Here is a 24,514-nt window from a genome sequence, read left to right on the forward strand (position 1 = left end):
TTGCCTATAAATTGTGTGTGCTACTAAAATTTTTAGTAAGTCAGTTCATTGAAGTTAAGTGGTATTTAAGTATTTATGACGATTATGACTTGTATCTTTTTCCAGGGTTTCTTTTTTTTATCTTTAACCGCAATAGTGTTTGTTATCATGAACCATGATAGTAGGTTCATAATAAAGGTTGCCCATTACACCAACCTTGGAAATATTCTTCATCTCAAAACTATCCCCTGGTTGTTCTTTGCAGGTCCTTTAGTAAGTATAAACAATTGGCGTATTTTTGAAATTTACCATTTTGTTCATATTGTTATTCGTAGTATTTTGTTTCACAGAGTTTACAAGGAGAATACCATACTGTGGGTGTTTTTGAGTTGTTTTCTATGTCATTTTAAATCAAACAGCTCAAACCCAGCCTTTTTTTCCCACCATTTCATATGCACAGCCATAAAATAATAAGAGTTGTATTTCGCTGCATGCATTAAATTAAACTCAAAACAATTTAGGAGCTTAACATGTGTAGTTTCTATATGTAGTATGTGGTCTGGTCGTCATGACACACTATGCATCAATCCTTAGAAACTTGAAGATGTATGAAACTATTCTTAATTGCTACAGAACAGGGAAAATGGCTGACTCCATTTATACAACAGCCTCCTACCTCAAGCATTTATCTTGTGTAAAGCAGATTAACATTGCTCAATGCTGAGGTTTGTTCAATAATTTCTTATGAGTCCCACGCTGTCTGGGTGTGTGGTAAGCTATTAAATGCAAATGTAGTTGTTGACCACATCAAAATACCCAGGATGCCTATACTGGTGAGCTTTATTCTGTATCTTAGCCCTGAACAACCGAAGATCTAAACATTCTGCTGAAATAAATGCACAAGGACCGTGGTAAAGCCACAAATCCATATTTTGATTTTTTGCTAGTGTGAAAATAAGTTTGGTTTACTTGATGTAGCTGTATTTAATTCCAGCGATCCCTTCTTGTTTCATGGGATTTTTTGGTGATTTCTATTTTTTTTTTTAATGTATGTCTTATACACATCAATGTGACTTTGCCACACTATACTGGCACTTATAGCTACCCGTTGCCTTTTATGTCTGTACCATATTTCATAATTGTGTCTAGCCTTCACCACCTTGTCATGCATAGCCTCACTTCTTAACTGAGTCACCTTCAGAGATATCTTACACCTACAATATAAACAAATCAATTAATACATATAGCTAACTTGTTTTTTGTGTGTTGTGTGTGTGTGTGTGTTGCATTTTAGCATTGTGATTTTCTGATTCCAGTTAAACTCCCTTTCCTTTGTATGCATTGTATCATTTCCATCGGCATACACACTGCTCTCAGTGCTGGCTATGGCACCGTTTATACATGCCCAATGGATAGGTTATACCATTGGTGTAAGTACTTGGTTTTATGTGACCCAGTCCTAGTAATAATAATAACTATACAACCAAGTACTAACGATATTAAGAAATGCTTACATAAGAAATAATAATGAATAAGTAAATAAATAATGTTTGAGGAAACTACAAGGCCTATGGCCTCACACTCACCAGGAGTAAAAGTTATTATCACTGTGGTCACTGAATACTGTTTAGTCTGTGATATGTAAGTATATTGATACATACTGTATTTTCTCATTTGTAATAGTAAGATGCATGCAGAAGCTAGAGATATGTACATTGCAGCAGCTTGCCAGTCTCCAAATAATATTGATGCTGATGTGCAGGTGTGTTTGTAAATGAATTTTCATTTGTGTATATGATGTCGCAACACAGACACCCAGAAGCACCACATACATACAGTAATTCTACTTGTTTCTATAGGTTGGACTTGGTGTGCTTTTTAATTTGTCTGGTGATTATGAAAAAGCTGTGGACTGCTTTAATTCTGCCTTACAAGTTCGCCCTAATGTAAGTACGATTTATATATGTTGGCACATTTAGGAAATTAAAAGGGATTGCTAAAGTATTAATTCTATATAGAATGTGATCATATCCAACCACAAATCCCAATTTCGACTCTTTACAGAAAAAATTGAGATTTTTGAGTTCACTTGATGCACATTTCAATTTACTCCAGCATTCCCTTCTGATTTTAAAACAATTTCTGTTCCTTATTTTTACTTTATGTACCCTTCTATGAATTAGACCTTAATTAGTAATTAGCTAATACACCCTTACATTTACAGAAAGTAACAGCCCATAATACAATGTCATTAGCCTGTACATGTCACAATACTGTATTGTAAATATACTGCCTCAGTACTGGGGCAGGATGAACAGACAGGACTGCTGCAAGATGATAATTGAGGGCAAGTGTACTATGTATGATTTACAAACCAGTCTCAGTATATGTGCTCTCACTACTAACTCATAAACTCATAACTTTCCTATGAATTAAAATTTATGGGTTGTTCATATTTATAACCCTATGAATACTTTCTGTTCCATGGGCTATGAATTTTATGCACCCTATGAATTATTACACATGAACCATCACATGAAAGCACCATGACTTTAATATGAATTATTATCCCATGAAACTACTACCATACAATGGATGAATATGACATAAATACTCCATGAAATACACTATGAAAATTGCATGAATGTCTCATGAATTTCTTAATGAAATTTACGTGAATTTATCAATTAAATTTACACATCCTATGAAATACCATAAAAATGTTCCAGATCTGACATCATGAAATAATGTCTATGCCGGACAGAAAATGCTTTGTTATTAAGAATCACAAAGCAGCAGCTCTACAAATTGAAGCTCACAATAGTATGTGTACAAGTTCAACTGGATCCTGAAAAACAGCTAAAAATAAAAAGTGGATTTTTTCTCAACAGGGTTAACATTTCAACCAACCAGATAAATTAGTGGTAACAACGAAGGTGTCAACAATAGACACATATGGTTTGGCTCCATTACAAGTTCAGGAAAGGGCTGTAATGGACATCACACTTTTATGGCTTCCCCATAGGAAATGTATAGTGAACAATTTGATTGGCCGTAAATATTATGTCAGACATTTGAACGAAAAGATTTTGAAATATTTTTAGTGGGTCAAGCAGTACTACAAATTAGCCAAATTTCAAGATCGTGTGTAATTGCATCCTTTAGTTATTAAATGTTTTTGAGGATCCAGCTCAATGTGTACATACTATAGTACTGTATAGCAGGGACCACAAAAGTTCGGTGTGGCCCATGAAAAACATCACCCAAAAACCAGCCTTACTTTTCCCTGACAATGATGAAGCAGTATTGGTTAGATAAAACTAAGCCAAAACTAGTCTTCAGATCAAGGGCATAGCCAGGGGGGTTCGGATGGTTCAGATGAACCCCCTTTTGGAGGCAGAATTTTTAGAAAATATAAATCACTAAATCTTTTAGCCCTGGAGCTCTCTGGTAGCTACTTGCATACTGGCACGGCTCTGTACTACTTTTGAGGGTCACATCACTGATGAATCATCGATGAATCAAGCATTGCATCACGTGGTGCATGGTGGAAATATTGCTATTATGTACATAGCTAAATTTTTATTTGAAAGTTTTGGAATCACAGAGTAGCTAACAACGTATAAATAGTAAAAGTTGATTTGTGCACCTACATATCCAGAATACTATGCAGTTTCTAAGTTACATATGTAACACTTTCACACCTCAGATCAAAGGAGCCGCCCGGGCTACATTTTGTATGTAGCCCAGCTAGCCGGGCTACATACGAAATGTAGACCGGGCTACAACTGGGCAGTGATTATATACAGCCTGTTTACACTAGTGTTCTATTTCGAATCGGTGCAGACTGGAGCAGTTTACGAACCAGTGTAAACAATAATTAAAGTGAACTGCACCAAATCGAATCGCTCCATTTTGAACCTGCTGGGTATAGGGGTCTGCGTCGCTCTAAACCGCTCCAAGTTCACACTAGAAGTTCAATTCCACCATTGATAAACTGGGTACGTATACTAAGAATTACATGCAGATTCACAGTGGCATGGAGACCCTCACATGGACGGACAGTGAAGTGTGCAGATTATTGGAGATATGGGGGGAGGATAACACCCAAGAACAGCTGGAAGGATCCAAAAGATACAAACATGTGTATGACCAAATGGCGGAGGAACTGCATGTGTATGGTGTTGAGAAGACTGGAGAGCAGGTGCATCAAACTGTTAAAAAAGAATACAAAAAAATCAAAGATGGCCACAAAGAGACAGGAAATAAGCGGAAGCAGTGGAAGTTTTATGACAGAATTAATGATATTATGGGTAACAGACCATATGTCACACCACCAGTTGTTTTGACAAGACTTGGCTTGTGCATCAACATCTAGTACAGAGAAGATCACAACAGATGAGGAAGAAAAGGGTAATGAAGAAAAGAATAAAGATTTAACTGATGAAGGGAAGGGGACGATGAAGATGAATTAAAGAGAGAGACAGCTAAACCCACTGGTAATGTTGAAAAGATTGTCAAAGGTAGGGGGAAGAAGAGGAAGCATGCTAAAACAGAAGTTATGGAAGATGTCATGACAAAAGCCATGAAAACTGCTACAGATGGATTGAAGGAATCAGAAAAGATGTATGTTGAGTTAGAAGAGAAACACATGAAATTTGAAGAGAGAATGAAGCAAAAGGATCAGGAATTTCAAAAGGATATGATGAAGATGTTGGTAAGCCGTTTGCCTCACCCTGCCCATTATCCTATGTACCAACCGTTCTCCCCGCAACCAGGATATTTCAATCCTAATGATGGGTTGTGACTGTTGTGAGTATATTTATGAACCATTAAGTACATGATTGTGCGTGATGTGTTATTGTTGTATTACTAAAGTTTATGGTGACAAATATTCCACTAACACATTCCTTGTAGCTACTCCTTCACAACTGCTGTTGCTGCTGCTGTAGTGGTGATCATCACAAGAGCTCTCTGTTTCACTGCCATCAATATTCTCTTGTAGCCAGTCTTCATCAAAAGAGTCCTCACAGAAATTATGTACCACACAGCAAGCTGTAATAACACATGGCACATTATCAATGTGGATGTCCATCTGCTTGGATAGACATCGCCATCATGCTTTCAGTCTCCCGAATGCACAACTCGAGCTTCTGATAAAGTGTAGTTAAATTGCTTTTTGCTCTTGAGATAATGTAGGGGAATGGGCAAAGGGTTTCATTAGCCATGATTGTATTGGGTATGCACTATCTCCTACCAACAGTGTGGGTATATCACGGCCACCAATTTGTACAGTGTTACCTTCAAGGAGCTGTTTGATATCACTTTATGATGTAAAAGAGAATTAGCAAATACCCTAGCATCATGTACACTTCCCGGCCAACCTACACAGACATTCTTAAACAAGCAGTTGTGTGGTCTACCACTGCTTGTACAATCATAGAACAAAACCCTTTTCTATTATAGTAGTCTGCATAGTTCATAGCAAGAGGAGTCATTGAAATATGAGAACCATCAATAGAGCCGGCACACTGTGGAAAATCCCACTTGACCTTAAAACCCTGAACAACTGCACTCAATTGTTCACCAGTAGGAAAGGAAATGTATGTGGTCATTTACTTTGTGACAATAGCATCACATGTTTCGTGGACCACTACACACACTGTACATCTAGCTACCCCAAACAAATGGGCCACTGTACGATACTCAGATGTTGTAGCTAACATCCACGATGTTATGGCCACATGCTGTTCCACAGTTAATGGCTTTCTCAGGTTTGTTGTTTACTTCTAAAATATACCCCTTAGCTGATCACACAAATAATCAAACGACTGTTTACTCATTCTAAAATTTTGCATCCAGTCATGCTGGCCTAAGTAATTTAAAACAATGTTTTCCCACCAATTCGACGATCGAGGACAGTTCCAAACTTGCTTGGGATTTCGGATGGCATCATCACAATGCAATGACAACATCACAGACATCATCACAGCTACTAGTTTCCACCTCTTCTGTCAAGTTTTCTTCATGACACACTTCACTTCTCTGTTTAGATGGTATTGCACAATGCGATGTAAGCAGTAATGTTTCGGCTAAGACAGACATTTTTTTTGAAAATGCGATTGTGGTTTTATTTTTTGAATGCTGAGAGCGACTAAAATTTCAAGAATAAATGCCGCTCTGAAACTGGTCCAATTCAGTCCAAGTTGATCTCCGCTGAATTGACCTGTAGTGTAAACGGGCTGATAGACGTTTATGCCGAAATCAATTGTGGGGATCAATTAATACATGATTAGGATGTGACATGTCAAATCACCGATGGATTGTAGGGCCACCTACAATCCATCGGTGACAGAGTGTGTTTGTAGTACCTATGGTGCTCATCACCCATACCAATTTTTAGCCTCATACACCACATAGTTTCTGATTTATGACCACAAATATCTTGAATATTTCATGAAAAATTGATTTGTCTTGAGTTACAAAATCAAATGTAGCTCATCACTGTGTTAATATTTTGAAATAAAAATTTCAGTGATTAAAGACTGTTAATTGATCTATCAAGTAATCCATAAACTATGGGATATCAATTTAATTAAGATTCAAAAATGGCTCCATTAAATACTTCAATCCTCAATATTTCAAAAAGTGCTGCTTCAAATTCTTTGAATTGTTTAGAAAATAATAATTCGGTAAGGTCTATTGTTGGTAAAAAAATTTTTGTGGTGGGGACACAATGGGTTCAAAAGATATAATTAAATATGTTGTTGTATGTAGTGGAATTTTGTAGTCTTTTATTGCTATATGGGAGTGTACACCTCTAATAACCACTCCTGATAAGGCCATGCCAACTTTATCTTACACAATGAAGGTGTCCAAGTACAGTGCAGCCTGTATTAGTGACCACCTGTATTGAAAGACCACCTTTACGCTGCGTTGGATTTACTATATGGGTAATTCCATATCAGTTCACCAAAGTTTTGCATGTGACCTTGGACGAAATACGGTGTGTGGGTAGCCCAAGTGGTCATATGTGTCGCTTCACCCATTGCCTGTATGGCTTCCCAGAAATGGCTTATTAAGTATTCTATTTTTTGTTGTACTGGTGACCATTCAAAGCATCATAACTTGGGTGATTTTTAAATAAATTGCACCACTTTAAAGCTCAAAAAATCAACTTTCGTTTGGTATATTTACTTTGATGAAGTTGATAATTAGCAATGTCTCTTAATCTTTGACCTTTGCTCTACCAAAAAGTGCTGATTAGAATTTTTTCTGGATACTTGTCAGACATTCACCTATTAGTTGCAATAGATGGATAAAGTTCACAGGATATGGATACGGACATAGGCCCTGTGCCTAAACTTTTGTTTTTGTATCACTTGTGTGTATATCCATTAATTATACAACCAAGTACTAAAGATAATACAAAATGCGGTTAAAATTATGTCATTAATAATGAATGAATAAATAATAAATAAATAATGTTTGAGAAAACTACAAGGCCTAAGGCTTTGCACTCACTGGGAATAGAATCCATGTTGTATGAAGAGACAATCGTTTAATGGGCGGGTGTTATCATGGAGGTGATAGAAACGTATGATGATTCAATTTAACTCCAATCAAAACAGTTAGCACGTGACGCCCACTATTAATAGATCAGGCGGATTCTAGACAAGCGAACTACTGTACTGTTCATTTGTGTTTGAAAGTGGGCTACAGTAACTCTTTCAATTGGAAGACGAGTGGTTGCTACTCCTGCTTAATAAACAACATGATTGGAAGTTGCTACTAATCGCTGGAGGTTAGTTAAAACACTTTGATAGTCTAGTTTCTTTAATCTCGTGTAACTAGGCTACCTTCACTCGTGTATGGGATGGGAGAAAGCCTCACCTGGCAGGCCATTGTGTGAAGAAGGTTCAGTTTCCAGCTGGTCAGTTTGTGTTATGATGCATAGCTCTCCACCTGAAGCCTTTTAGTGCCAGGAGTGCCCAGACTCATCACTGATATGGCCCCTGAGAAACTGCCAAATTGCATCACACATACTGAACGCTGATGGAGAGAACAAACAACATACACAAAATATGCCCTTAGGCTGTTAATTGCTATGTGCATGGTTGTGCTTCCTATTAACTGTTATTATCAAGACACACGGTAGTGTGTCGTGCAGCCCAAGAAGCCGGCGCGTAACACCTGTGAGTATATTGACAGGAAGAAAGAAAACACAATTTTTGCACCTCCATAGCTCTGTGCTTCCTTGATGAAACAAAACGATTTTTGCTGTGGACATGCCCTCCAACTGAAGCGCTCCACATTCCAAATTTGAACGGAATCGCTTCACGCATTCCCAAGATATGCGACTTCAAAAATTGGCTAAGTTTCTTCGTGTTTTTTTTTTTCTTCTTCTTATTTTTCTTTTTCTTGTCGCACACTTACAAAAACTGCTATAAAACGCGAACGCCACATCCAATTGCCTTAAAATTTGGCACACAGAAGGGGGATATAAAGGCGCATCCCGGTACCAACTTTGGCTGGAATACGATAAACAGGCAAAGAGTTATGAGCGATTATTCACAAAAATAACTCCAATATGTTGTGACCCTACAGGGTAAACCGCGTATGGGAAGAAGCTGAAAATCGGTGGGTGAATAGGTAAACTATTGAACCTCAAACTTTTTGTGGTTTGAAAGAAATCGAGCTAAAAACCAGGAAGATACAATGAAAACACCAACAGTGTGTAACAATTATGCAATCGAGATTAGCTAATAAAAAAATGACTGCTTGCCACGCCTACCAGATAAACCGCTTGGGGTAATGCTTTGAAAATCGTTGTACAGATGGAGTAATCATCTTAGAAAGGCTCATCAATGGTGTAGAAGAATCAGACTTAAAGCCACAGAGTTATAACACGAAATCCAACTTGGTGCAGCAAGTGCGAGATCGAGATACTCTAATAGAGCAGTCATCCTAATAAAGCAGTCACCCTGAAGAGAATTCAAGAGATGAGTTAGAAACAAGAAACCTGTATAGAGATCAGCTACACACAAGTCACCCTGTAGAGAGATCAGCTAGAAGAAGTTACCTTGTAGGGAGTTCATGCAACTATGGAAAGAGATAGTTCAGCTAGAAGAAATCACCTTGTAGAGTTCAGCTACAAAGAAACCACCATGTAGAGAGTTCAGCTACAAACAAATCGCCCTGTGGAGAGATCAATAGAAGAAGTCACCTTGCAGAGAGTTCAGCTACAAACAAACCATCATGTAGAGAGTTCAGCTACAAACAAATCTCCTTGTAGAGAGATTAGCTAGAAGAAGTTACCTTGTAGAGAGTTTAACTTCAAACAAATCACCCTGTAGAAAGATCAGCTAGAAGAGGTCACCTTGTAGAGAGTTCAGTTACAAAGAAACCACCATGTAGAGAGCTCAACTACAAACTAGTGACCTTGTAGAGACATCAGCTAGAAGAAGTTACCTTGTAGAGAGTTCAGCTACAAAGAAACCATTCTTTAAAGAGCTCAGCTGCAAACAAATCACCTGTACAGAATTCAGCTACAAACAAATCACCCTGTAGAAAAGATCAGCTAGAAAAAGTTACCTTGTAGAGAGTTCAGTTACAAAGAAACCACCATGTAGAGAATTCAGCTACAAACTAGTGACCCTGAAAAGACATCAACTAGAAGAAGTTACCTTGTAGAGAGTTCAGCTACAAAGAAACCATCATGTCGAGAGTTCAGCTACAAACAAATCTCCCTGTAGAGAGATCAGCTAGAAGAAGTTACCTTGTAAAGAGTTCAGCTTCAAACAAATCACCCTGTAGAAAGATCAGCTAGAAGAGGTCACCTTGTAGAGAATTCAGTTACAAAGAAACCACTATGTAGAGAGCTCAGCTACAAACTAGTGACCTTGTAGAAACATCAACTAGAAGAAGTTACCTTGTAGAGAGTTCAGCTACAAAGAAACCATTCTTTAAAGAGCACAGCTGCAAACAAATCACCTGTACAGAATTCAGCTACAAATAAATCACCCTGTAGAAAGATCAGCTAGAAAAAGTTACCTTGTAGAGAGTTCAGTTACAAAGAAACCACCATGTAGAGAATTCAGCTACAAACTAGTGACCCTGTAAAGACATCAGCTAGAAGAAGTTACCTTGTAGATCGTTCAGCTACAAACGAATCACCCTGTAGAGAGATCAGCTAGAAGAAGTTACCTTGTAGAGAGTTCAGCTACAAAGAAACCACCATGTAGAGAGTTCAGCTGCAAAGAAATCACCCTGTATAAAATTCTGCCACAAACAAATTGCCCTGTAGAAAGATCAGTTAGAGACTTTTATTAATGCTTTACAGCACAAGTGCTGAAGGTCTGTAGGACACCTGGTCCTACAGCCTGCTCAAAGACTTTATAGCTACTTAACATGTGTTTGTTGGAGAAAGGAGAAAAAATCCATGACTGGACCTAGGTAGCCTCGAACCTGCAGCCATCCGATTTACGCTCGAACGCTTACAGGAGTCTACCAGGTGGTCAGGATGTTTTCTCCTTGTTATTTTCATGTAATTATATCCATAGGAATTCTAGAGAGTAACTCATTATCTCTAAGTTCCCCAAGTAGAACCAAATGGACACTAGTTTATTTATTAATGCTTTACAGCACAAGTGCTGAACCTTGTAGAGAGTTCAGCTACAAAGAAACCATTCTGTAAAGAGCTCAGCTGCAAACAAATCGCCTGTACAGAATTCATCTACAACCAAATCACCCTGTAGAGAGATCAGCTAGAAGAAGTTACCTTGTAGATCGTTTAGCTACAAACAATTCACCCTGTAGAGAGAGCATCTAGAAGAAGTCACCTTGTAGAGTGTTCAGTTACTAAGAAACCACCATGGAGATTTCTGTAATCAATGTATGTATTATATATATAATTTGTACATTTACTGACAAAATATTTAAAGTACATCTACTTCATCTTTGCTTCTTCCAGTGGTAAAAAAAAGATAGGTTAAAAAAGTCCCAAAGCCAGCCTATTTTGGGGTATACAAATACAAAAAGAAATGAAATCTAATCCAAAAGAGCCAAGCTGTAAAAAAAGTGTGCGGCCCTCAAAAAGGCTATGGTGGAAAAAGATGTGAAATCCAAGGTGGCGGCCAAGAAATGGCTGTGATGGTAGGTTAATGGTAAAAATTTTAATAATGACAATTCTGGTGAATTTTGTGCCTAGACCAAGCGGCACAAAAATTCACCTGAATTGTCATTATTAAAATTTTTACCATTAACCTACCATCACAGCCATTTCTTGGCCGCCATCTTGGATTTCACATCTTTTTCCACCATAGCCTTTTTGAGGGCTGCACACTTTTTTTACAGCTTGGCTGTTTTGGACTACATTATATGTAGCTACAGTCTGCCGCCATCAGCAATGCTCCACATACACGTGCACACTGAATATCCATGAAATTCTGGTATTGCATTTCAGCCACATTTGTTCTCCAATTTTTATTTTTATTTATTTATTTTTGTCTTGCAGCGTATCCACGGCATCATGTGATCATTTTAGTACAAATGACCCAGCTCATGTTAAATATATACCTAACTCAGATATCAGTTGTACGTAGGTGACAGACAGTTGAAATACTCTGTTTTTATCCCAATCTTACCATGGTCTGCTAATACATCCCTTATGTATATGTGCCAGTAAATTCTTCTAGAATTGTATTTCTGTGCATCTTTTCTACCTGCACATACACACTGCAAACTTCAAGCACACAAGCTAACCACCAATTCTCTTCATGTCAACAAGTGACAAACCCAGCTATCAATTCTGGTGAAACTCTCTCTTTCCTGAAAACATCAGTTTATGAGTAAGATTTTATTTCCACTATGCTATCTGAAATTGGCACAAAAGAATACAGTTTTCTTGTACCAGGGATTGTACGTGAGAGTTGAAAGCAATGTCCCCGTCCTCTCGAATAATCTTCATTACTACAATACCCAAAGTAAGCAGCAAGTATGTTGCTGGAACAACTGACGTGGTGTCATTAGTTGGTCATTGTATTGCCTTTGCAAGCTATATAGCTGGGTGCATTTAAAAACTATGCAACTTAGTAAATTGGAGCACAAATGTAGTCTTTCAATACAGGTGGTCACTAATACTGGTTGCACTGTACTTGGACACCTTCATTGTGTAAGACAAAGTTGGCATGGCTTCATCAAGAGTGGTTATTAGAGGTGTACACTACCGTATAGCTGGTTATTTTCGAAACAGAAATTTTTTCAGGAACACCCAAAATCAATTTTCTAAAAATTTAAATTTCGAAGGTTTTAATTTCGAGAAATTTCTACTTGGATTTCGAGAAATCTTCATGTGTTCGAATTATCGAAAATAGCATTTGCTATCACCTTTGTAGTACGTGGGTATCATGTCTACAAGGATATTTGGGCAGCTGAAATTGGATCAGAATTACCCTGCTTTCCTGAGCCTCACAACAGAGAAGATCGTTATGCAGTGGCTGTTATGGACGGCACCAGTATAGTAGGCCATGTGCCAAGAAAGATCTCTTACATTTGTTACATTTTCCTTCTTCATTCTGGATCAATCATTTGTCATGTTACTGGGCCAAGGCAGTACTCACAAGATCTAGAGGAAGGTGGAGTGGATGTGCCGTGTAAGTATAGATTTTTCTCAAAGGACGAACGCTTCAAGGTAACAAGAAAGCTGCTGGAGTTAGCTTCGATTCCTAAAAAAGATATCGCTGGAGTGGAAGCCACACCTTCCATTAACAGTAAGGATACTACAGAAAGCCATGCAGGAATCGAAGTAAGCTCCACTTGTTCTGCCACTAGTCACTTAACTCGTCACTTAACTACTGGATACAATACTAGCTCTGCTACCAGTTGCTCAACAACTAGATCCACTACTAGCTCTGCTACTAATTTCACTACTAACTCCACTATTACTGGTGGTACAGTGGAATTATCAGGTATTGTAAAGATTGAGGAAGGAGCAGAGGAAGACAGTGTTGGAAAATTGTCTGCTGCTACAGTACCTTCTGGCAAGCTTGTGCAGTGGATGCGTATAGGGGGTATAAAGCTTACTTTAGAAGACAGAGATGCTATTATGGATGGACAAAAACTCAATGACATGATAATTAATTTTGCTCAGAAAGTTCTAAGGCTACAGTTTCCAAACATAAAAGGGTTTCAGTCAACACTCCTACAGGAGAAAAAGAGAAAAGGCAATTTGAGAAAGAGAGAGTTCAAATAGTGCAGTCACATGGCAATCACTGGATTGTAGCTACATCTATTAAAGCTACTTCATGTGGTGTGAAAGTTTATGACTCAGTTTTTGATAGCGTGGATGATCACACTGCCCTACTAATAACTAACCCCTTTGGATCCTTAGCCAAACCCACAACTGTTGTAATCCCTAAGCAGTTAGGTTCAAATGACTGTGGTGTATATGCTATAGCTAATGCAGCAGCCATTTGCTATGGAAAGGACCCTGCTGCACTGCATTTCAACCAAGCATTAATGAGACTTCATCTAGTTCAGTGTTTGGAACAGAAGAAAATCACTCTTTTCCCCTTACTTAACTAACTGTACATAACTGGCTATACATAGCTCACAGTTTGATTTTGATTATAAATTGTCACGATTGTAATAATTATACTGATATACATAATTAATATGAATTGGGTCTCAGTATGTTTACAGTATCTGTAACAACAGCTCTATAGAGGATATTGTAGCATATCACTGATTCCAGCAGCTTTAAAACCATTGATGGCTAGACTTTTGTTCTGCTACAAATAATTGTATAGCATTTCAAGCCATTTAGCGCCCAGTGGCTTCATTATTGACATCTTTCCATCCACTACTTTAGCAACATTCTCTCTCATGTTTTTCTCAACTTGCTGGGAGTACCACACTTGAAATTTGTTCCGAAGGAAGTCTTTCGCTGACTTGTTTACAGCCAAGTCCATCAGTTGCAAATGCCCAGTACAGTTTGGGGGTAATTTGACCACATAAATGTGGTTTCAATCAAATAGAGAATGCACGCCAACTGTGAGTTGGCCTTTAAACTACTCATAAATTACCAATGCTGGTTGATCATCCTGCAACTTTAGCTCACTACGTTTTCCGTTTATGTACGGCAATTTTACCTTAGTAATATATTCCTGGGTTTGTCTTCATTTGACCAGTGATTAGGGATGTAGGTCACTTTCCAATCTTCAGGGAAGGAATATCTAGGTAAACTCGCTTGTGTTTTGCCTTAATAAATGACTTGGAAAGGCAGAAAAAATCCACTTAGTGTTGCACAGATCACAGTGGTGATTTGTCATTTGTCGTCTAGTCCCACACAATCTACACGCTTGGCACCTTTCTCTTCCATTGTCCATGGACAACCTGGAACAATATTGATACCTGTGTGGTCCCAATTCAATATCAAGTCAGCTGGAATATTTTCCATCTTAACCACAACCTTAATGTCTAAAAGGTATTACCCTTTTAGCTCTTTGTACTGTAAAGGCTCTACTTTTGCTGTGCTACAGGCCTTATATTTAACATAACCAATCCTCAAAAGAAGTGACTTTGCCCAAGACTTAGCAATGTCAATTGGTCCACCATTCTCCTTTAACAGCTTTTTATCCGTTCTCCTCACTATGGCTTCTCCACTTGCCATAACAACCGTAACAACCGTAGTATCAATAGGAGTACCAGCTGCCTGTACATCCTTGATGTACCTCTTGACCCTATCATCCAGTTCGTTCCCCAAAAGTAGTGGCCTGCCTCTCTTCTTTTGTGGTATTGAATGTACAACAATATCTCCGTTTTCCTCAAATTCCCCAACATCTTGCTTACGACCGAATTCTTCAACATACTTGGACTTCCAAGTGCTAAGGGAACTGTCTTTAATATCAGTGGAGTATTCATCATTGTAACGACGAATTGCTGCTTGGTTTCCATGTGAAAAACCATATCTTGCTACCTGTGCTTGTTGTACTCCAGTAAGCATTACGTACGGCCCTCTCTTAAGCTTACTAGATTTGGGTTCTTGCTCGAGCTGTCTTGAAGTGGCCATCACAGCATCATTAGCAGCCTTAAGGGTGCTCTGAACAGTTCATGTACGGCTTACATGAAATTACCATAACTCACAAATGGTTTGGGCAAATATACTGTACTTTCTTACTGGATATAAGCTAACACTAGAGCACACTTTATTCCAACCCAACTGTTAATTTGCTGTAGAATGCGAGTTATAATTTTTATCTTTAAACTAGAACTAGTCTTACAGTTTACACGCTAGAGCCTTGATACTTTCATTATACACTATACAAAACAGTACAAACTATTGTGCATTTTTATTTTTGTCTTTTAGCTTCTCAATCATCAGATACTCAACTTCCGGTTTGACACTGCCACCAATCGTTCTTTTCACTTCCATGCTATTTGTCACCTGAAGTTGCTATTAAAAAACCGCAAGCGCTCTTTTTTAGCACAAGTACTACAATAACTCATCCAAAATTTTCATGCCTTTTGGGTGAAAAATGACAGACTAGTTCTATTTTAAACATAAGAGTGTAGAATAGCAAGGGGTGTGCCTGTTTCCTAACACACAGGTGCTAAAATTTCAGTAATAAGCCACAGACTAATTAACAACCATAATATTTCCATCAACATAAAAGATAACCCTGTTTTGCCATGTGACTTGGGAAGCCTTAAGCAAACTGTACAGAACACCCTTAATAGTAGATGATGGTAATACATCTGATAATGGTCCTTCTGGGTCTGGCAGATTCTTAGCCACCGACTTGAAATATCGATTAAGCGACATCCACCTCGAACAACACATCAACACTACAAGAAATGAATCACGTGTGCGCACACTAGCACTGTATTATTGATTGTGGGAATTATTGTCGAAGAAAGGGTGGTCCTCTGGAATTTATTTTCGCAGAAGAAGGGCTTTTCGAAATATCCGAAAATAAAAGCCTTTCGAAAATTATCAGCTATACGGTACCATATAGCAATAATAGACTACAAAATTCCACTACATACCACAACATAATTTAATTATATCTCTTGAACTCATTGTGGCCCCAGCACAAAAAGTTTTCCAACAATAGACCATAATCCTAATATTATTTGCTAAAAAATTTGAAAAATTTGAAGCAGCAATTTTTGAAATATTGAGGATTAAATATTTTTATGGAGCCTTTTTGAACCCTAATTAAATTGATATCCCATGGTTTATGGATTACTTGAAAGATCAATTAATCACTGAAAATTTTATTGTAAAATATTAACACGGTGGTGAGCTACAGTTGATTTTGTACCTCAAGATGGATCAATTTTTCATATGGTCATAAATCAGAAACTATGTGGTGTATTAGGCTAAAAATTGGTATGGGTGATGAGCACCATAGGTACTATAAACACACCAAGTTTTGTCAAAATCCAAGAGGTAAGCCTACAATTCCTCGGTGATTTACCATGGAATGACCCATGTACGACTTGGATTTCGCCATGAAAACCACTCAGACGGAGAGAATTTTGTTATCCTTGCCATTCTACGAGTTGAAATATGTTGGGATAAGGTGAGAACTAGCTGCTGTAGCTTATTCATCAATCGTTTCCGCACATTTTTGAATACGGATATGCCCCCATCACGACGCTACCACTCTGCATGGATTAACAAGACTCTTATGCAGAATCAAAAGGTACTGGAAAATCAATAATTATGTTCTATGTTTTGGTAGTTCATTTGATCTGGTCCGTCCCACTCCTTAGTGGTAACCCTTGAAAGTTTGCATTATAACTTGAACTTGATGTTCCGCAGCTGAAAACACTGATAATGTACATAGCTATATATCTAATCAAAAACAGCCAAGCTGTAAAAAAAGGTGCGGCCCCCAAAAAGGCCATGGTGAAAAAAGATGTGAAATCCAAGGTGGCGGCCAAGAAATGGCTGTGATGGTAGGTTAATGGTTACATTTTAATAACAACAATTCAGGTGAATTTGGTGCCAAGACCAAGCGGTACAAAATTCACCTGAATTGTCGTTATTAAAATGTAACCATTAACCTACCATCACAGCCATTTCTTGGCCGCCACCTTGGATTTCACATCTTTTTTCACCATGGCCTTTTTGGGGGCCGCACCTTTTTTTACAGCTTGGCTGTTTTTGATTAGATATCACTTCTTTTTGTATTTGTATACTGCAAAGCCGGCCTATGGCTGGCTTTGGGGCTTTTTTTAACCCATGTGTTTTTTTCTTTACTACGGGAAGAAGAAAAGAACTTAAAGAAGAATTTTAGTACTTCAATTATTTTTGATTTTATTAGTAATTATACAAATTATATACATATATTTATTACATGCCCATTATGCCCCACAGGATATTTTTTTGCAGCTGATCTCTCTACTTGGTGACTTGAAATGTAGCTGAACTATATACAGGATGGTTTCTTTGTAGCTGACTCTCTACAAGGTAACCTCTTCTAGCTGGTCTCTCTACAGGGTATTTTGTTTCTAGCTGAACTCTCCACAGGTGATTTGTTTGCAGCTAAACTCTCTATATGGTGGTTTCTTTGTAGCTGAACTCCCTACATGATGGTTTCTTTGTAGCTGAACTCTCTACAAGGTAACTTCTTCTCTACAGGGTGATTTGTTGTAGTTGAATTCTCTACAAGGTGGTTTGTATGAGGCTGAACTCTCTACATGGCGGTTTCTTTGTAGCTGAACTCTCTACAGAGTGATTTGTTTGTAGCTGAACTCTCTACATGATGGTTTCTTTGTAACTGAACACTCTACAAGGTGACTTCTTCTAGCTGATCTTTCTACAGGGTGAATTGTTGTAGCTGAACTATCTACAAGGTAACTTCTTCTAGCTTATCTCTATACAAGGTGATTTGTTTGTAGTTGAATTCTGTACAGGTGGTTTCTTTGTAGCTGAACTCTGTACATGATGGTTTCTTTGTAGCTGAACTCTTTACAAGGTGACTTCTTCTAGCTGAACTTTCTACGGGGTAATTTCTTTGTAGCTGAACTCTCTATATGATGGTTTCTTTGTAACTGAACTCTCTACAAGATAACTTCTTCTAGCTGATCTTTCTACTGGGTGGTTTGTTTCCAGCTGAACTCTCTACATGGTGGTTTCTTTGTTGCTGAACTCTCTACAAGGTGAATTCTTCTACCTGATCTCTCTACAGGATAATTTGTTTGTAACTGAACTCTGTATAAGTGCGTTTTTGTGGGTGATCTCACTGCAGGTTGATTTGTTTGTAGCTGAACTCACTAAAGGGTGATTTTGCTTGTAGCTGAACTCCTTGCATTGTATCCAGTTTCTAGCTGATCTCTCTACAGGGTGATTTGTTTGTAGCTGATCTCTCTACAAGTTGATTTGTGTGTAGCTGATCTCTCTGCAGGTTGATTAATTTGCAGCCGATCTCTCTTCAGGGTGATTTGTTTCTAGCTGATCTCTCTACAGGATGATTTTTTGTAGCTGACCTCTCTTCAAGGTGATTTGTTTCTAGCTGATTGCTCTGCAGGTTGATTTGCCTATAGATGAACTCTCTACAGTGTAACTTGCTTGTAGCTGAACTCCTTACTTTGTGTCTAGTTTGTAGCTGATCTCTCTACAGGGTGATTTGTTTGTAGCTGAACTCCTTACTTTGTGTCTAGTTTGTAGCTGATCTCTCTACAGGGTGATTTGTTTGTAGCTGATCTCTCTACAAGTTGATATGTGTGTAGCTGTTCTCTCTGCAGGGTGATTTGTTTGTAGCCGATCTCTCTACAAGGTAATTTGTTTGTAGCTGAACTATCTATAAGGTGATTTGTACATAGCTGATCTCTCTGCAGATTGATTTGTTTTAGCTGAACTCTCTACAGGGTGATTTGTTTCTAGCTTATCTCTCTACAGGTTGATTTGTTTGTTGCTGATCGCTCTAAAGGTTGATTTGTTTGTAGCTGAACTCTCTGCAAAGTGTTTTGCTTGTAGTTGATTTCTCTACAAGGTGATTTTTTGTAGCTGACCTCTTTTCAGGGTTATTTGTTTCTAGTTGATATCTCTACAGGGTGATTTTTTGTAGCTGACCTCTCTTCAGGGTAATTTGTTTCTAGCTGATCGCTCTACAGGTTGGTTTGTTTGTAGCTGAACTCTCTATAGGGTGATTTGCTTGTAGCTGAACTCCTTACGTTGTGTCTAGTTTCTAGCTGATGTCTCTACAGGGTGATTTTTTGTAGCTGAACTCTCTACAGGGTAATTTGTTTCTAGCTTATCTCTCTACAGGTAGATTTGTGTTGATTTGTTCATTGCTGATCGCTCTAAAGGTTGATTTGTTGCAGCTGAACACCCTGCAAAGTGTTTTGTTTGTAGCTGATCACTCTAAAGGGTAATTTGTTTGTAGCTGAACTCTCTCCACAGTGACTTGTGTGTAGCAGAATTCTGTGTAGCTGAATTCTCTAGAGAGTGACTTAATTGTAGCTGAATTCTCTACACAGTGCATGACTTGTTTATAGCTGAACTTTCTTCAGTGTGACTTGTAATGTTCTGAATCTCTATAGTGATATATTTGCTTAACTCTCCACATGGTGATTGTCTTCTTGCTGAACTGTCTATAAGATTAACTGTTTGCAGCTGAGCTCCCTACAGAATAACTTGTGATGTAATAAAATTCTATAATGGAATATATAAACTAGCCGAATGCTCTATTAGGGTGACTGTTCTATTAGAGTATCTCGATCTCGCATTTGCTACACAGTGTTGGCTTTCGAATCATAACTCAGTGGTTTGTAATCCAATTCTTCTGTACTACTGCAAGGACTTTCTATGAAGATTATTCCAGCTATACACCGATTTTCAGCTCATTGCTCTAAGCGGTTTGCCTAGTAGGCGTGAAAACTAATACTTTTTTATTCATAAAAATCGATCGCGTAATTGTGACACAGGTTGGGTTTTGTGTCATATCTCCGTGTTCTTTATCTCGATTCCTTTCAAACCACCAAAAGGCACTCCTACGATGGTTACTCCATCTACATAGCAATTTTCAACTCATTCCATGAAGCGGTTTACCCTGTAGGCGTGACAACAAATCCATCTTGTTTTACGCGAACAATCGGTCATAACTCCTGAACCATTCATCGGATTTGTACCAAATTTGATGCTAGGATTCGCCATTGGATTTCCTTTCTGTGTGCCAAATTTCAAGGCGATCGGAGTACGCGTTTACTTGTTATAGCAATTTTTGCAAGTGTGTGAAAAGACGACGAAGAAGAAGAAAAAAACGAAGAAGAAAAAACGAAACTTTGGCAGCTCGTATCTCGGAAATGGCTGGAGCGATTTCCTTCAAATTTGGAATGTAGACTCCCTTGGCTGGCGGGCAACTGTGTAGCAAATGTGGTTCCAATCAGATAAGTGATCACCGAGATACAAAGGTGTGAAAATGACGTTTTCGTTCTTCCTGTCAATATACTCACGGTGTGGCGCGCCGGCTTCTTGGGCCGCACGACACACTACCGTGTGTCTTGATGTTCAGTACCATAACACTCAGAAATGGGCTGTTACAGTAAACACCTACTATAATAACAATGTACAACTTACTAGTGAAGTTTGTATGAATTCCTGTCCTAGCTAGCTAACATGGCCTCCTTGTCTCCTTCGCTTCAAGCTTCACCTTTCACGGGGCTCCAAACTGTATTAGCATTTCTCTTCCTTGTTTGCTAATGGAACACTAACTGATGAACAAGTATAGGATGAACAAGCATAGCTTGTTCCACACGCTAGTTCATGTACTAAAACTAGTTCATGTACTAAAACATCATGAAATAATTAGCATTTCAGGTGAACCATCAGGTGAACAGCCAGCAATTCCAGACAAATCAAAACCAGCCTCAAAAGTCAAATAGATTCCTTGCTATAAACTACATGTTTTAAACTGTTTCAATTACTCAAGTAACTACTACCGTATACGTAATAAGTTTCGAGGTAGAAACCTTCTTAAATGAGCAACTATTGCAATATTTGGAGGAAAAATATTATAGATAGACAGTTACCATAGCTAATTATTTACAAATTAATGGCTGGATTCAGAGAAAAAATTTTTTGTTGCTGAAAGGTGATCTATGAAATCTACGAAATTTTCCACCTAAAAATTTTTTACACATATCATGAACCACATAATAGGAATCGCCCTTGTTTTTTACAAAAATCCTAATAGAACGCTCACCTAAAAACCACCTTGAAAAGCATCCTTCATCTCAAAACAATCCTCTGGTGGTTCTTTGCAATGAGTGTAGGTCCACTAGTAAGTATCAAGTGAAAAGGAAACAGTATGTGTATTTCAGACAAAACTGAAATTTGCCATTTTGTTCATATTCATATTCATATTATTATTATTATTACTAGGCCTGGGGCAAATGCAACCAAGTACAATTATCAATGGGACAACCTACCATTAAGGCAGTGCATGACCAGTACAGTGTGTGCGTGTTGGCACATAAATGCAATTATAATCAGATGTTATACATATATAGCAGGCCTTAAGAATTCATACTGACCAACAAACGCTTAATTAAGTCTAGGATATTAATTTACGTATCTGTACACAATTTGTGCCCTCCTCATGTGATACCAGTTGTTTAAATGAGGATGGATCATGGTGATGGATTAAGACATGGCTGGAGTTGCCAAAGGCAGACCACAGTGATATCTGGGACAAAAGAAGCCAAGTATTTCCACTATGCGTCATACACAACCATTATCTGACTCATCCGTTGAGTTATATTTTTAAGTATGAGATTGGCCGATATGTCGTAAAATGGTCAGATGGTGTCTTGGATACACTGCAAGATGAAATAAATTGTATAGCAGATCGCTGTGAAAGGTAACAGTGCCTTAAAAGGAATACTCATGGATATGGCACATCAGTGGTGTGCAGACACTGAATGGCAGCTACAGTAGTGATTGGAACTTCACAGCAACAGGAGATTATATTTACTGGGTAGTTAAATACAAACACAGTACAAACAAACAATGCAAACAGTATTACAACATGAAAACATTGTCAAGTCTACCTCTGTTAATAATCCACCTGAACGCATGTGCTGACAGCTGGCATGGCGACTTGGGACGGCAACTGGCACTTGTCTGAACGAAGAACTAGGCACAAACGATTAGTAGACAAGTTAGTAGTAGACCTGTGGATGGTCACTCCTGGTCACTAATTTTCTCCCGGCCTTTGGAATCATGGGTGTGGTGCTGGGCGTTATATAAAATTACATGTTTGTTCAAGTCGTTAGCATGAACAGGTGTAATTATTATACGTTTGTGCCTTTGTTCACCGGCGAGTCAAACCCCGGTTAGTGCAGGTTCACAGGCCTTGTAGTTTCCCAAACATTAATTATTTATTTATTTATTTATTTCATTATTATTATTATTTGTGACGTAATTTTAACCGCATTTCGTATTATTCTTAATCCTTGGTTGTATAATTATTCACTAGGACCACGTCACATACAACCAAGTACATACACCAACGTGACAGCCCCCTGGTGAGGCTATTAGGTGGTGAAGGCACAATCCTCAATATGTCACAGTAGTGACAGATATAACACAATAGTGGCATCGTAACTAAAGGCCACCAGTAGCTAAGTGCCAGTACATCATTGGTGTGGTAATGACACAGTGATGTGTACACAGCATATGTATACAAAACATACAGGAGAGAACTATACATTATTGCAGTATTATATGTGATCAGATTTTACAGAACCGAACCAAATCGCACATCCGGCAAAATCAAACTAACACCACCAGTGGATAGCTACACTATCGTACAAGTTTTGACCCTCAGCACTACTCAAACTACACGAGGCTGGTTTTAATAGACGTCTTTTCTGGGTGGTGTGGAGTGCCCAAATGGCGGTTTCAGGCCTTGTGAAGGACCTGGCTTGGCAAGAATCAGTGGTTTACTGGTGGACAGCCTTATAATGTTGGCCAGACGTGTTCTCTGTAGATTTTGCTACATATCAGCCACTAAGGAGCCAGCACAGCCCTGTAATCTCGTGTCTGGACTCCAATCGTGGTCTGACTCCATTTTGAGGCCTATCTTTTTCCCTCCCCGCCACCCCCCAGCCTCCACCCCTTTGTGAGCACTCGTGATACTACTTCGCTCGTCCAACTGCTCAGATTTTCTATCTTATTTGGCCGGGAAACTGTACAAGCAGCTACAAGTACTGGAAGTGGCTTGAAAGGTAACAGATTGATGCATCTTTTGTGTAAATTTCATATGCGTGCTTGCTATCCTTGGAGAGCTATGCTGGCTTCAATTCTTTAAAACCGTTTATCTCGAAACTTCTAATGTGCGATTTGGATCGTTTTTCCAAAATCCAGTCACATATGCAGCAATACATTATAGGCAACATCATCAGATAAACATTATTAGCCAATATACAGCACAGTATATCAACATCAACTAGAGCTAAATAAGGTTCATCAGTGGTGTAGCAATGTCACAGTGATGGGTGACACACTATAGTTGTGCATACACAACTTGCAGGAGATAGCTACACAATACTGTAGGAGTATGCAAGCCAGATGAAGGAAGACAGCCAAGTCAACCAGAGCCTAGTAGCTAAGCCAGGTGAAGGCAAAAAAGATTAAGCACGTATTGAATTGCCTGACACCAACACAAATGAAGTTCGCCATGCCAGCTGCACAAGACAAGATTGCTTACTTTTATTTTATATGAAACTGTATTGTAAAGAGTGTGACAATATGTTTATTTTAAATGTTTTCTTGTATTGTTTAATTAGCTACATATTTTATGTGAATGAATCCACTGGTAGCTGGCATGGAGAATTGAGACGTTACAAACATAAAAACTTACTTGTAATCTTCTTGTTTACGTGTAAAGTGGCCTCTGGCTCTCCTGCAGTCACTCCACAGACATCGCTAATCTTCTCCTTTGCGCAATCTGTAAAATAAGCAAGGATATGGTACTGGACATTATATAGAATTACACGTATGGTCAAGTCGTCAGCATGAACGGGCGTGACGATTATATGTTTGTGCTTTTATTCACAGGCGTGAACCAGAGACAACCGGAGACGTGAACTATCCCTGGTTAGATCATGTCTCTAGACCTCGTAGTTTTCGAGAAAATTTAATTAATTATTATTTATTTATGATGTAATTTTAACTGCATTTCGTAGTATCTTTAGTACTTGGTTGTATAACTAGGCCCAGGACAAGTACAATCAGCAACGGGACAACCTACTAGTGGGGCATGTACAAACAGTGCATGGCCAACACAAGTAAAAAAGATGCACAGTAATACAATTCTAGAGGAATTAACTGGCATACATACATAAGGGATATATTAGCAGACCACAGTAAGATTGGGATAAAATCAGAGTATTTCAACTGTCTGTCACCTACAACTGATATCTGAGTTATGTATATATTTAACATGAGCTGGGTAATTTGTACTAAAATGATCACATGATGTCATGGATATGCTGCAAGACAAACAAAATAATAATTGAA

General features: G+C 38.3%; 1 protein-coding gene across 2 annotated transcripts in view; it reads left to right on the forward strand.

Annotated features, from left to right (window-relative positions):
- The window catches only part of LOC136265130 (peroxisomal targeting signal 1 receptor-like), a 186,975-nt gene that overhangs the window by 118,682 nt on the left and 43,779 nt on the right, over positions 1 to 24,514 (forward strand). For both annotated transcript variants that reach the window (XM_066059924.1, XM_066059925.1), the window contains exons 18-19: positions 1,663 to 1,741; positions 1,839 to 1,925. In XM_066059924.1, coding sequence (XP_065915996.1) covers positions 1,663 to 1,741; positions 1,839 to 1,925 — 166 coding nt within the window. The remainder of the gene's footprint in view (positions 1 to 1,662; positions 1,742 to 1,838; positions 1,926 to 24,514) is intronic.

This window comes from Dysidea avara, chromosome 8 (genome assembly GCF_963678975.1).
Source record: "Dysidea avara chromosome 8, odDysAvar1.4, whole genome shotgun sequence".
NCBI lineage: Eukaryota > Metazoa > Porifera > Demospongiae > Dictyoceratida > Dysideidae > Dysidea > Dysidea avara.